Source organism: Callospermophilus lateralis, chromosome 15 (genome assembly GCF_048772815.1).
Source record: "Callospermophilus lateralis isolate mCalLat2 chromosome 15, mCalLat2.hap1, whole genome shotgun sequence".
Lineage (NCBI taxonomy): Eukaryota > Metazoa > Chordata > Mammalia > Rodentia > Sciuridae > Callospermophilus > Callospermophilus lateralis.
This window is the reverse complement of record NC_135319.1, coordinates 31752397-31766375: the sequence shown is the minus strand read 5'-3', so window position 1 is coordinate 31766375 and position 13979 is coordinate 31752397. Positions and strand designations below refer to the sequence as shown.

Genomic DNA, 13979 nt, shown 5'->3' with positions numbered 1-13979 from the left:
AAAATAAACATCCACAGTGTGAGCCTGACAGTTAACGTTTCCTTTGGTATACTTAACCAACAGACAGATAATATTCAGATTGACTTTTTAAAGAATATTTTTCTGGGATACAGTTTGGTCCTATCTAAATATATGTCTTAACAGTTATTGTTCCAAGGTGAAGGAACAAGTTATTTAAAAGCAGAAATAAAATTGTACATACCCATAAATTCCCAAGTATGACAAAATTTTAAGACATAGTTTTAAGAGATGCCTAATGACACGGGTTATTAAAAACATTTAAAAGTTTCTGTTTTGCTTAACAGTCATCCTGGAGAAGTGCTAGTCCCAAAAGCAAGTTTTAACTCTTGTGAAAAGATCAATCAGTATTGAGGAAAAATAAAAATTAGTAGAATTATGATTTGGTATTTGGTAACAGGCCATTGACATCATTAAAAATGGTTATAATTTGACTCTAGGATTTAGATTAACTCTTAAATGTGATTCTAACAAACAGGTATTTTTTTCCATAAAATTCCCTCACAGTAGCAAATTTTGGAATGGCATTTCTTCAGAGAAAACATAGAACTAAACTTCCAGTCTACCTGTCATAAATTTATTTTTCTTTTTTCTTTTGTTTGACTGGAGTATTTCACTTTACATTTGTGTCATTTAAATGTTTTCTTATATGAGTTCATCACCAAAAATTGAGATCTAAGGTTTCTATGTCTAACTGGAATTCCTAGAATTCCAAGTTTAGCTAAGTAACTGTAAGGATGGTGGGGAAAATACTGAAGAATTTTATCTACTATGAATCCACTTTCCAAATGATAACTATTTTATACATTGATTCTAATCCTAATGTATTGTTTTATAGGAGTCTCCAAGTTTTTTCATAATGGATTCTGTCTAAGAAAAGATGCTATTGCTGCCAGTATTCAGAAGATTGAGAAAATTCTGCAGTGGTTTGAAAGCCAGAAGCAGCTTAGCTTTTATGCAAGTTCATTACTATTTGTTTATGAAGGTTCATCTCAGCCAACCACTACAAAATCAAATGACAGAACTTTGGCAGAAAAGTTTTTGTCCAAAGGACAATTGTCAGACACAGAGTTACTGGAGTACAACAATAACTTTCATGTGTTAAGTTCCACAGCAAATGGAAAAATAGAGGCTTCAGTAGGCAAAAGCTTATCCAAGATGTACGCTCGTCACAGAAAAATGTATTCACAAAAACATCACAGTCAGACTTCATTGAAAGTTGAAAATGTGGAGCAAGACAATGGGTGGAAAAGCATGTCACAGGAACATTTAAATGGAAATGTACTTTCCCAACTGGAAAAAGTTTTCTACCATCTTCCCACTGGTTGCCAAGAGATTGCGGAAGTAGAAGTGCGAATGATAGATTTTGCTCATGTGTTTCCTAGCAACACAATAGATGAGGGATATGTTTATGGTCTAAAGCATTTAATTACTGTACTTCGAAGTATTTTAGACAATTGAATCTTTTGCTGCAGTCTTTTTAAGGGGTGGACAAATCATCATAAAGAGCAGCAGTCATTATCTCTGCACCTGTAATGCTGTGTAAAAACTTTGTATTGTGAGTCAACATTTTATTTGTCTTTATACTTTTGGTAGAAAGGTTAACTTTTTTATAATCTTACTCAGGAATACTAATTTGTTCATTAGAAAACTATGAAGAATAAAGAAACAGGAATGTTAAGCAGGGAATGTGGTGGTACATGGCCTAAACATCTATTTGGCTCAAGCAAAATGCAAACCATTATTCAGTAAGAGTTTATTTAGCTTTCTGTAGCCAATGTATCATGAAATCTGTCCACCCAACCTTGAAAATGAGCCATATCTAACCTATGACATAATTAGAACACCTTCAAAATCTAGAAAGCACAGGTTGATATCCTTAGTATTGCTATGTATGAAGTTATTAAAACTGGAGAAAATTCTACTTCAGAAATAAGTACCATTTAGGTTTTATATTAAAAGTTCAGACCAGCATATCAAAAGGTGCTTCTTAGTGAAATGATTTAGAATTGTTTCATTCCAAAAGCAGGTTTTCCATTTAATTTCCATTTATCTATGTAATACAAAATATTATACTTTGTGAAATACACAGCGGAAATGGACAACAACAACAACAACAACAACAACAAATATCTTGAAATTAAAGGCACTGATGATTTTTACCAGGGTCAGAAGAGAGAAATTATTTGCAAGAAACAAAGTTTTTTCTTTAAAATTCTTTTATTGCAAGTTCTTTTGTGGCAAAAATGGAATCTATATTTACTACAATGTGAGAAGACATTACATGATATGTAGGTATACATATAATACTTTTTCTCAAACAGAGGCTTCAAAAAAGTTGAATGATTGAAATTTTATTTTTCCTCTAAACAATATTTTAGAGTGTTTTGCTTTTAAAATTCATGTATTTGTGGTCCCACTTAGTTAAGCAGTGGTATAAACGTTTGTTGCTAAATATAGTGTTTCTCAGAATTTGGTGAAGCAGTGAAAAACAGCATCTGATCATGTAAGTGTTTTTAAAAATACTGTGTGTAAATTAGTACATTGTATAGGGTTTGGCACATATCTAAATCTGTGCTTCTGTTTTACTATTATTTGTAACAGCTTTAGATCATATCAAAAGAGAAACTAATTTTATTGGGGGCAGAGACAAAAACAGATTTGTAAATATTACCTTTGTTTTACACACATACCAGCTTTTAAAAAATAACTAGGTATTTTTCATTGAAAACTTGTAAGACTTTAAAATTAAATTTGAAAATAATTTGATGTTAATGCTTTCAAAGCACTTTGATTCACTAGTAATACATCTAAGTAGTTGAGCAGTTTTACCATATTCCTGGAACACATTTTGAAGTTATGATTTAAGATCTTTTCCTCCTCTTTTTACCTCAGAATCACAATTTAAACTTTTAAATCCAAGTGCCATTTTTATGTGGTATGGAGGAAATTTTTTTCTTAGCTTCCCAGCTCTCACTGAGGGTACTTTGCAAATATCTGAGTCCAAACAAAGTCACCAGATAAATTTCTATGAATACTATACTTAGCAGATCTTTTAAACTGGCATAACTTTTTTGCATTTTGTTATTTTTATTTAGAATTAGTGTAAAATATTTTTCCTTGGGATGTAGTGGTTTTCTGTATTCTCAAGTGGGTATTGGCCATACATTTTTGTGGGAATGAAATTCAAGTCTTAATTAATAAGAAACTTTTTTAGTTTTACTCTTTTTTTTTCTTCAATATGGACTTTTGTTGTTGTTGTTGTTACTTAGATAGTGTTAAGCTCATATAAATGAACACTATGTTGAATCTTCAGAGGATTTTTATATGGGATTGTGTCAGCCTATGTACATTAAATTTAATAAATTTAAGTATTATCAGATTATTTGCACATTTTAGCTCAATAAAGTCTGAATCAGCTGTTCTAGATTTTCTTTATCTGTATTTGGAAATAGTTTTGTAAAGTCAGTGTCTTGCCTTTCTGATAAAATAGATCATGTTTTGTTTTAATAAAACAAGAAGTGCTTTTATCTTTGTTTTTCAGGGAAGGGATTAACATTTAATTCTTTTTGTTTACATTTTTTATCACTGTTACCCAATGACCATTTTATGTTATTACTTTATAAGTAAGCTTGTATGTAACAGAATAAGTATCTGTTTCTGTAATCTACATGTGACTATTATCTAGTCCTGTCTTAAGATTATGCGGAAGTATGCCACTGTGGGGATAAATGATCACTATTTAGCAAACATGTTTGAACATGTAAATGTTTAAGAAATACGCAAATTAATGATATGGTTTGGATTAATAGGATTATTAATTTTTTCTCCCCTAGGAAACATAAATAATAATGTTAGTGTATTTCTTATGAAATGCACTCATATAAAGGACTTTTAAGAAATTGTGGATGTGAATACATTTCTCAAATGAAATTTAAATTGTAAAATAGTTTTATAATAAAGTATTTACATTAATTGATATTTTAATATGGATGGAAGTTGCATAGATTCAAGTAAATTAAAATCCACAATAAATGATACATATTTTATCTAAATAGTTTTTCAAGAAATAATTATGAAAATGTGTATATTAAATGGCTCTAACGTGGAGCTTGTGGTATTTCAAATTGGTATTCATGATTCTTTGTTTTATGTGTCTGGAAAGATTGTACTTATTATGCCTCTTTACACTACAATTTGCTACTGTGGGCCTCAAGACTGTTCTACTGAATTAGAACTTTTAAAGAATTTTGGATCAAGTATAATTTAGTATTTATGATTTCCAAGATATTCTTATCATGTCTGTAAAGTCTCTACCAAATTTTAATATTTGAAAAGGAATTAATTTCCATAGTTCTTTGAGTTGTAGTTTTCTTGCTTCAGGAACCTGGAAACACATTTTTAATTTTGTTTTTTTAAGGATATTGGAATATTATAGGATAAACAAACTAGAACAATGAAATAATTTTATCATGAAATTACAGAAATCGTGTCCACTATTTTAAAGCATTGTCATCTTTTTAGTACCATTTTAGAGTTTGACATTTAAACTTGATTTGCTTTAAAAATTGTTTACAGTGCGTTGTAATTTTATTCCTTATCCAGTGCCTTTAACCTTGATTTGGTATATTTGTAGCTTCAGTTTTCCTTTCTATTGTATCTTATAATGTCTTTAATAGCCCAGGAGGCATCCATTTCTTCTTAAAAAATTGTCAGTTTGATTATCTGAAGATGTAGTAATTACTCATTAATATTTTGGGAAACAAGTACAGTTTCCTTTGGAGGCCAGGCTTCTTAGTTTATTCAAAAACATGGGATGTATCGGATGAATAATGTGTGCCAAGCATTTGTAATCCCTACCCCTAGTATACAGTTTGAACTAATCAGACAAGGTCCTAACTATTTTAAGCATCCTGTCTAGGCCAAGTGGTTTAGGAACTCAATTTGAATAGAGATATAGAGAAAAATGCATTTAAAGATAACTAGCATTTGAGTTTGTGTAAAGATTAATAAGTACTGAATTAAGGTGAGGCAACTAACCATTACAAAGTTTAGATAATTTTGCAGCTTTGTAAACTTCATTTGATTCTTGAGTTTGGGTAGTAGCTATTGATAGTGTAAAAAAGCCTTAATTTTTCAATATTCTTGGTGGTAAAGGTACGTTTACTTAAGACTGTCCATTTAGAGTAGTGTTTAACATAACATTACTGTGAAAAAAACATTCCATTACATATTCATAAGCACATTAACTGCACATTTTAAAATTGTATTTTACAGTTTAGTACAAGTAATTTTAGGCCTCAATCTTAAATCACTGGTATTTAAAATTTGGCAGTAGGGGCTTGTGGTGGCTCATGCTATAATCCCGGAGACTTTGGAGGCTGTGGATTATGAATTTGAGGCCACCCCAGGCAATATAGGGAGACCCTATCTCAAAAAATTAAAATAAAAAGTCTGGGGATATGTAGCTCAGTAACAGAGCACTCCTGAGTACAATCCCCAGTACTACAAAAAAAAAATTTTTTTTAAATATGAAATCAACGTTTTGACTCAGTGATTTTATTGAAATTTTAAATAGTTCAGGAAAATTGTTAATATTTCAGGAAAATTAGAGTCATCATCATTTTTTGTTAATGTTTTAAATTCTTATTGCTTAATTTGATGGATTCTAGTAAGAGGGAAAGGTACTCATCCTATTAAACAAATTGGCATGTACTTTCAAGAATTGTTTTTAATGTCATCATTGGGGTTAAATTTTGGCCTGGTGTTCACCTAAAATATATATAAACAGTGTAATTATAAAGTGAAATAATCCTAAGTATGATGTATGATACACCTGCATATAAATGAAAATGGAGTGCACACAGACACTTTACTATGGGAACTGTACTGGAAGATTTATGAAAGCATGTGAAATTGCACCTAAAATTGTGTTATTAGTGACTATAAGCAGCAATGCTAAATTTCTTGTACTTGATGAATGAATGTACTTAGTCACAGTAACTTTGGTTTAAATGTCTAAGTAATGTCTTTAGTTTTCTTTTTTTTAGTGTGTTTGTAATTTGTACTATTGATGGGGGTTATTCTTGGACTGCAGGGGTTATTGTCAATGTGTGATTTGTGTTTTTGTTTTATAGAATCATCTAATGTGATATACCAATTTTTATAAGTGATATTTAGATAATTCTAATAACTGTATATTTGACAACCTATTAAAATGTTTTGCATTGGAGTTTTTTTTTTTCCCCCCGTTACTACATGCTTATAGCCTCATGGTAATTTAAAAGTAACTCATTCAGTCAAATATTTTAGTGTGTGTTATGTACCAGAAACTATAGGCATCACTAGGGATTCAAAGATAGAACTAAGTGTTAGTAGAAAGAAAGGTCCACTTCGGGAATCATTTTGTATGAATATTTTTCTATCATATGAACTAAATAAAGTCCAATTTACAGAAGTGGACTATAGGAGAAATAAATTGACTTGGCTGTGAAAACAGTATAATTTTAAAACAGATAAGATTTTTGCATGTATTTGAAGTTTAGTGAATTGGTTACTTAATCAGTGACCAAGTTATTCTTTTCATGTATTAAGAGGAGGATACGCCTACATTTTACCAAGCATAGTTTTTAACTTCGAGATTTAAAAAGTTGAAGATTCAGTTCCTGTTCACAAAATATATGCTGTCTGGTCTAATGGGTGGGGGGGGGATGTAAATGTGGGGTAAAATGTTATTGGAGCTATGCCTGCTACTTACCTAGCAGGATTATGAAAGAGGGCAGTTGGAACAGCACAAAGAAAGGGTCATGGTTCATAACAGCAAATGTAAGTCAATGTCTAGAAATGTCTCATTCAGCCTCTGTGTATGTACATGGGAAAGATCAATACTTCTTAAAGCACCCCCTCCCCGCCTCCCTGTTCCTGTTATGACTGGTTGCCAGCTGCTGAAATTAACAGGGAACCCTGTCACTATGGTCTCCTCGTTAAAGACTTCATCTTTTAAATGAAGTGAAATACAAAGTGAAAATAATTATAATGTAATAGAGTGAAAAATAACCTCTCGTGGATTTTGCTTCAATGCATGCTCTTTAGTAGTGATGTTACTGGTCCATGGACCATACTTTAAGTACCAAGATTTGCAAGTTCTCAGAATATATGAATGTGGTATAATTCATATGCTTGGTTTGATGTTGAAAATAATGAATTTTTAAGAAAAGGTAGGAATGTCTAGGATTTTTTTGTAATGCTGAGGATCAAACATGGGGCCTTGTGCATAATCAGCAAGCACTGTACCACTGAGCCTTAAAATTTTTACTACAGGTTAACATAATTTGACAAAGTGCCTTGGGATTGCCTTTTTTTTTTTTTTTAAGGATCAAGGTAGAAGTCATCATTTTGGAAACAGTTGCCATTTGAGTACATTTAATCAGGGCAGCTCTGAATATTGCAAAGCAAGCACTGGGAACTTAAAAAGTGTTTTTCTTTTTTTTCTTTCTTTCTTTCTTTCTTTTTTTTTTTTTTTTGTTGTTGTTTATTTGTTTTTAATGGAGAATTTCCATACAAAGAGAAAGCTGTTTTTGAAGGCAATTCATTGGCTGGGAAGAAACCCTCATTCAGATTTGTTAATTAGGGCATCTAGCGGAAGGCCAGCAAATACTGACTTCAGTTGTTTATCCAAGTCTGTTAGAACATTCTGTGGTTTGACCTTACGCAGTAGGTGTGAGTTGCATTCCTCTGGATCTCCACTTTAGAAAGCCTTAGGCTTAGTTATGTAATTAGCCATCACCGAGGAACACAAAGAAAATGAATATGATGGGATGGGGACATATTATTCTATGGAGAGATAAACTATATTATCTCATGCATTTTGAAGATTATAAACTTAAGGTAAACAGATTTAGCTTATGGGATTCGGATCCAGTTCAAAAAACATCACATTTGCTAATTTGTAAAGAAACTATTACCACAGTCTTAATTTCCATTTTCCACACTCCTTATAGTAGTTGGCCCTAACCCATTCAGGTTATTTCAGAGGCAGAGAGAACAAATCAAGCAATGGTCTGACCAGCTTGACCACTCTGTCAGCAATTGTTGCTGCACAATAACCCAAAATGTAAGTGGCTTAAATAACTTTATTGTTTGTATGGCTCTTTAAGTTGGTTGGGTGGTTCTGCTGGTCTTGGCTAGAATTACTCATGCTTGTAGGAAGGTCAGCTGGTGTGTGGCATGTGGATTGATATAAGTCTCCTACATCTCAGCAGAATAGTCCAGGCATTTCTCTCCTTTTAAGGGTCAAAGAGAAGCTGAAAACATGAGAACAGGATTAAAGTTGCTACTGTTGCCAAATCAAGTCAATGTAGGAAGGCACTAAAGAAAAGCATTGACAGAGAAGGGGTCATAGCCCAATCAACACATGCTCCAACCTCAGAGTAGCTCACACAGGGCACCAGAAAGGTGAATCTTGTCATGGTTCATGGTTTCATCACTCAGCCCCTTCAGAGATAAGTAAGACTAGATTATTTAATTCTAAGGATCATAACAGAGGCAGCAGGATAAGTATCATATGCAAATCTTTAAAAGCCTTTTTCTTTTTTACTTTCATCCAAGTTTCCATTGATTACTTCCTCTAGGTAGAGCCCAGGGGGCAGCTCATCTTCAATTTTAAATTACTGTGTTATTGTGGTTTGTTATCCTAAGCACTCTCATCTTATTCATGAGCCTCCTTGATGAAAAGTGTCAGTTGATTCTTTCAAGTGTGTACAAACTGTAAGCTTCTATGACAAAAGTTACACACACACTCACACACACACACACAAATGCACATTTTATATGTAGTATTAATACCAGTCCTTTAATTGATGTTAAAACTATTTTTTCACTGAACTAGTAATTTGGGTTCAGTATTAGATGCAAGAGCTACTGAATTCTAAAATAATATTTGAACTTCGATATCCTATTTTATTGTCGGTTTAGTTGATTCTTGTTCCTCTAAATCAGAATTTTATATTAATTCATTGTTTTTTTCTCCCTACCACTTTCTCTTATTTTATTGTTAGTATATAATATCCCAGCAAGAGTGAAAATTCATTTTTCCCAGAGTGGATATTATTATTTTTACCCACATATTAGCCTGTTTTGTGTTCCTAGAAAAAAAAATCAGAAGCTGGAAACTGTATAAAGAAAACAGATTCATTAGGTTCATGGTTTTGGAAGCTAAAATTAGAAGATTTGGTGACTCCGTTTGTTCAACCCCAGATGAAGACCTTCTGACTGCCTCAAGCATGGTGAGAAGCATGACAGGTCACAGGCAAGACAGGAAGCAAGAGAGATTAGGGAGCCAGGCTGTATTCTTTTTATAACAACCTACTCTAGTGGGAACTAATCTCTGACAGACCATTAATGTTTTCCAAGGGTGGGACCCCATGACCTAATTACCTTCCTCTGTTCCTCACCTGTTAAAGCTTCTACCACTTCTCAATATTGCTGGGCTCTGAACTGTGAGCTTCTAGCACAAGAACTTTTGGGAGACACAAGCTATATCCAAACCACAGCAACCCTCCAGTAGACCACTGCGTAAACATCTTAATTATTGACTTTTCCGTGTCCCTGTAATTATCATCTTATTTCTTCCCTTTTCAGCAAAATTCTTCCATTTATATCCACTTCTCCTATTTTCTGATAAATTATTCCACTGAGGCTTTGACAGTCTCATCACCTCCACCCCAGCAACAGAAATGGTTATTGTTGAGGACACCAGTGACCTCTATATTGTTAAATTGAAGTTCAATTCTCACCTCTCATTTTACATGACACAGTAACATTTGACACATTTTGATGTGCCTTCCTTCGTATGTGTCTTCTTTACTCACTTGTTGCTCATTCTCCTTTTTTCCCTTCCAACCTCCTTTTTTCTCAAACTCTTTTGCTGAGTCTTTCTATCTTCATCATCCATTGGTCTTGGTGAATTCTGAAGACCAGTTCTCTCGTTTATGTAATAATTCTACAGATCAGGGTCTCAAACCTATTAGATCTAATGATTTTTAATAATGAATACTTTATAAAACCACACTTGCTATCCCAAACTGAAATGTACAGATGATATTATCTATTCAAACATGTAATTTTTAAAATGAAAATACAAAATACTAATGAAAAGTCAAAGCAGATCTAAATAAATTGAGGACACATTGTGTTTATGGAGGTAAAGACTCAATGTCTTTTAAAAAATATTTTTAGTTGTAGATGGATACAATACCTTTATTCATTCATTCATTCATTCTACCAGGAATTGAACTCAGGGGCACTCAACTACTGAGCCACATCCCCAGCCCTATTTTGTTTTTTATTTAGAGACAGGGTCTCACTGTCTTAGTGCCTCGCTTTTGCTGAGGCTGGCTTTGAACTCCTGATCCTCCTGCTTCAGCCTCCAGAGCCGATGGGATTACAGGTGTACACCACCGTGCCCAGTTTATTTATTTTTATGTGGTGTTGAGGCTCGAATCCAGTACATCACAAGGCTCGAATCCAGTACCTCGAATCCAGTACCTCACAAGGCAAGCAGTTTGCCACTAAGCTACACCCCCAGCCTTCGATGTTTTAAAGATACCAGTTATCACCCAAGTGATCTATGGATTTAAGATAATTCTAATTAAAGTGCTGACTGAAATATTCCCCCATAGAAATATACAATCTTCCTTGTCAGTTTCCCTTCCCACCTCCATTCCCTGGCAAACAGTATTCTGTTTTCAAATCACATGCATTAGTTTGAATTTTCAATATTTATTTGGTCTGGTTGCTTTCATCATAACTGTTTTGAGATTCATTCTCATAGTTGCATGTATGAGTAGATATTCCTATTTATTGCTAAATAGAAGTCTATTTTATGTATGTACCATAATTTGTCCATTGACCTGTTGAAAGAAATTTGAATTGTTCCCATTGTTTGGGTACCACCATAACAAGGTTTCTCTGAACTTTTGTGTCCAATTCTTTGTATCGACATATGCTTTTCTTTTTCTTGAGTAAATACCTAGAAGTAGAATTACCAGGTCAGGTAGTGGTTTAACATTTCAAGAAAGTGCTAAACTATTTTCTACAGTGATTTTCTGTTCTGCATTTTTACCATTCACTTGCTACATGTACTTTACAACACTGGTATGGTCAGTTTTTAAAGCTTTAAGATATTCTAATTCATATAGCTCATTCTGGTTTTACTTTGAATTTCACTAATCATGTGAAGTATCATTTTTTTTGTGCTTGTTTGCTACCTGTATGATTTTTTATGGAAGTGTATGTTTGATTTTTTTTGCCCATTTCTTTATTAGAGGTTGCTTTTAAAAAAAATTTAGTATTGGGAGTTCATCATACATTCTAGATTCATGCTCTTTATCAAATATAAGATTTGCAAATGTTTTCTTCCAGTCTATGGCTCATATTTTATTCTCATGACAGAGAAGATATTTTGTCTTTTGTTTAAAGACCAGAAATTCTTAAATTTGCATTTTCATCATTTTTTTTCTTTTATGAATGGTGCTTTTGATATTGGATCTAAGAAATCTTTACCTAATCCAAGATCACAAAGAAGTTTATGCATGGATAAATCTATCCTATAAATCCAGGGATGCACAACCTGTGTATTACGATTGATAGATTCTTAGTGTTATGTATATACATATCAAATAAAATTATAACCCTTAGATCTTTCCAATCACACAAGGCTTTATTTATTTGCAAAGCTTTTTCTTCTGTGTAAAGTAGTTTCATGCTGAAATTTATCTCCCGATGAGTACATGAGAGAGCTTATGTCCAAATAGTTTAAAAGCTCTGCCTAAGGTATCAGGGACTTAGGCGCAAAATGAAACACACTATAATTCCAAGAGAGGCAAGATTTAGCCACCAGTTAGATCTATTACATTAGCAGAGATAAGCTAAGGTATTAAGGCATGCTAGTTATTTCTTTTCTAAACTAGAAGTGTGTATTAACTGTGAGAAAAATTTAAGGGGAGTTTTTTTAGTTCAGTGGCTCCTCTTTTAGTAAAATTATTTTGACCTTGAAAGGGTGAATGCTTCTGTGTTCTCATCAAATGGTAGCACACACACACAAAAAAAAAAAAAAAAAAAAAGAAAGAAAAAAAAAGAAAAACAGAAAAAAGACCTTAAATAGAAATCGAATAAAAATAGAAAAAAAATTAGGTTACATTTCCATATCTGTAAAAATTCTATCTAATAATGAAGAAAGGAGTATTGAAGAGAAAAGAGAATGGCAGAAGACAAATGGAATCTTTAGAAAGAATCTTTCTGAGGGAATCAAATGAGGCCAAGAGAATTAGGAGAGTCTCAGAACCACACCGCGGGGGTTTCCACAACCTAGATGGGCTCCCTCCAGTGGGCCAGGTCTGTGGGGTGGGGACAGGTGCTACCCTCAAGGCACACAGGTCATTAGGGAGGCAGAGGCACTAATACATGAAGTCAGTACCTGAGGCCATTGTTCACTTTACAGATGGAGAAACTGAGGCTCAGTCTTGTTAACTCATCCTGTCCAAGGTCACGCAGTTAGCAAATGTTAGAGGCAAGATTTGGGTCCCGGGCTGGTAGATGCTCATCCTTTTTCTCTTGTCCTCATCATTCCTCCATCTTCTACATTTTAGAGTATTTTATTTATCTTTCTTTAATACGAAGTTAGAGAAGTCCCACCCCAAAGACAAATAGAAACAATTTTTATCTGAGAGCACTTGGGGAAAGAATAATATTAGATAAAACTCTGAAAAACTTCCCTAATACCTTCCTCCTTTCCCAAATATACCAGATAATGTCACTACGGAGTAGAAGTCCCTCCTCTCCAGTAGGAGAATCACCACAGGTGCACAGGTGTGATTTTCCCTGGCTAGACAGAGATGAGTGACTTTTGAGTTATCATTTATAATAGTCAATATAAAGGTGGTCAGAGAAGAAGTGGAGGGAGATTTACTATGATGGCAATATTTTTTATTATTATTAGTTCTTGGAACCAGGAATTGAACCCAGGGGGGCCACATCCCCAGCCTCTTCCATTTTTTATTTTGAGGAAAGTTCTCACTAAGTTGCTTAGGGCCTTAGTAAGTTGCTGAGTCTGGCTTTGAACTTGAGATCTTCCTGCCTCAGCCTCCTGAGCTGCTGGAATTACAGACTTGCCACCAAGCCTGGGCAATATTGTTTATCTTGATTGTGACAGTGGTTACACAAAGTATCCATCAAATCTCATGGAACTTTTTGAAGTTGTACTTTGTTGTATGTAAATTTTAATTTTAAAAGTTCATTAAGATAATCAATGGACAACTGTGGGACTTGCACATCCTGTGCTAGTTACCCTCTTGTAAGACACACATTCTCTTTATTTTCATGGCACTAAATTATATAGCACGGGGCGAAAAACAGTAAGATTGAAAGATTTTCTGATTTATTAAGGTTATGTATCCTCCCGCTAACAACATTTCTTAGGGATTCTCTATTTTAATCTCTGTCTCCTAAATGTCTAATTGTCGTTTCAGTTATTCTGAAAGAAAAGATCAGAGAGCCATGCATTTAAATTTAGTTTTTCTTGTGTATTTATATACTTGAACATTCATTCTTTTTCTTTTTTGGAACATACTTTCTTTACCTAGAAAAATGGCAAGTCACTAAGTCAAGAAAAAAAAATTGTATTATTTTCTCATGGACTATCTTTATTTTTGGTCTGGTGGTTCTGGATATTTTACAAAATAATTTACTTAGATGTTAAACCAGGTTTTAAAGTGTAGTTAAATACCAGGCAATATTTACTGAGTCTTTACTTAATCCCTAACAGTACTTTACATGGGTTAACCATTAACCATTTAGCAGCCAGAGTGATTAGGAATAGTGTAGTCACAAGGCAATCCAGCTGCACTATAGCACCACGTATTCCAGAAACACTTAGAAAGATAGGCAGAGTCCTTCCTGGTATT

General features: G+C 33.5%; 1 protein-coding gene across 2 annotated transcripts in view; it reads left to right on the top strand.

The window, feature by feature from the left end:
- Positions 1-3548, top strand: part of Ipmk (inositol polyphosphate multikinase) — a 49027-nt gene extending 45479 nt beyond the window's left edge. For both annotated transcript variants that reach the window (XM_076834905.1, XM_076834904.1), the window contains exon 6: positions 857-3548. In XM_076834905.1, coding sequence (XP_076691020.1) covers positions 857-1479 — 623 coding nt within the window. In that variant the 3' untranslated portion in view covers positions 1480-3548. The remainder of the gene's footprint in view (positions 1-856) is intronic.
- Positions 3549-13979: the final 10431 nt, after the last annotated feature.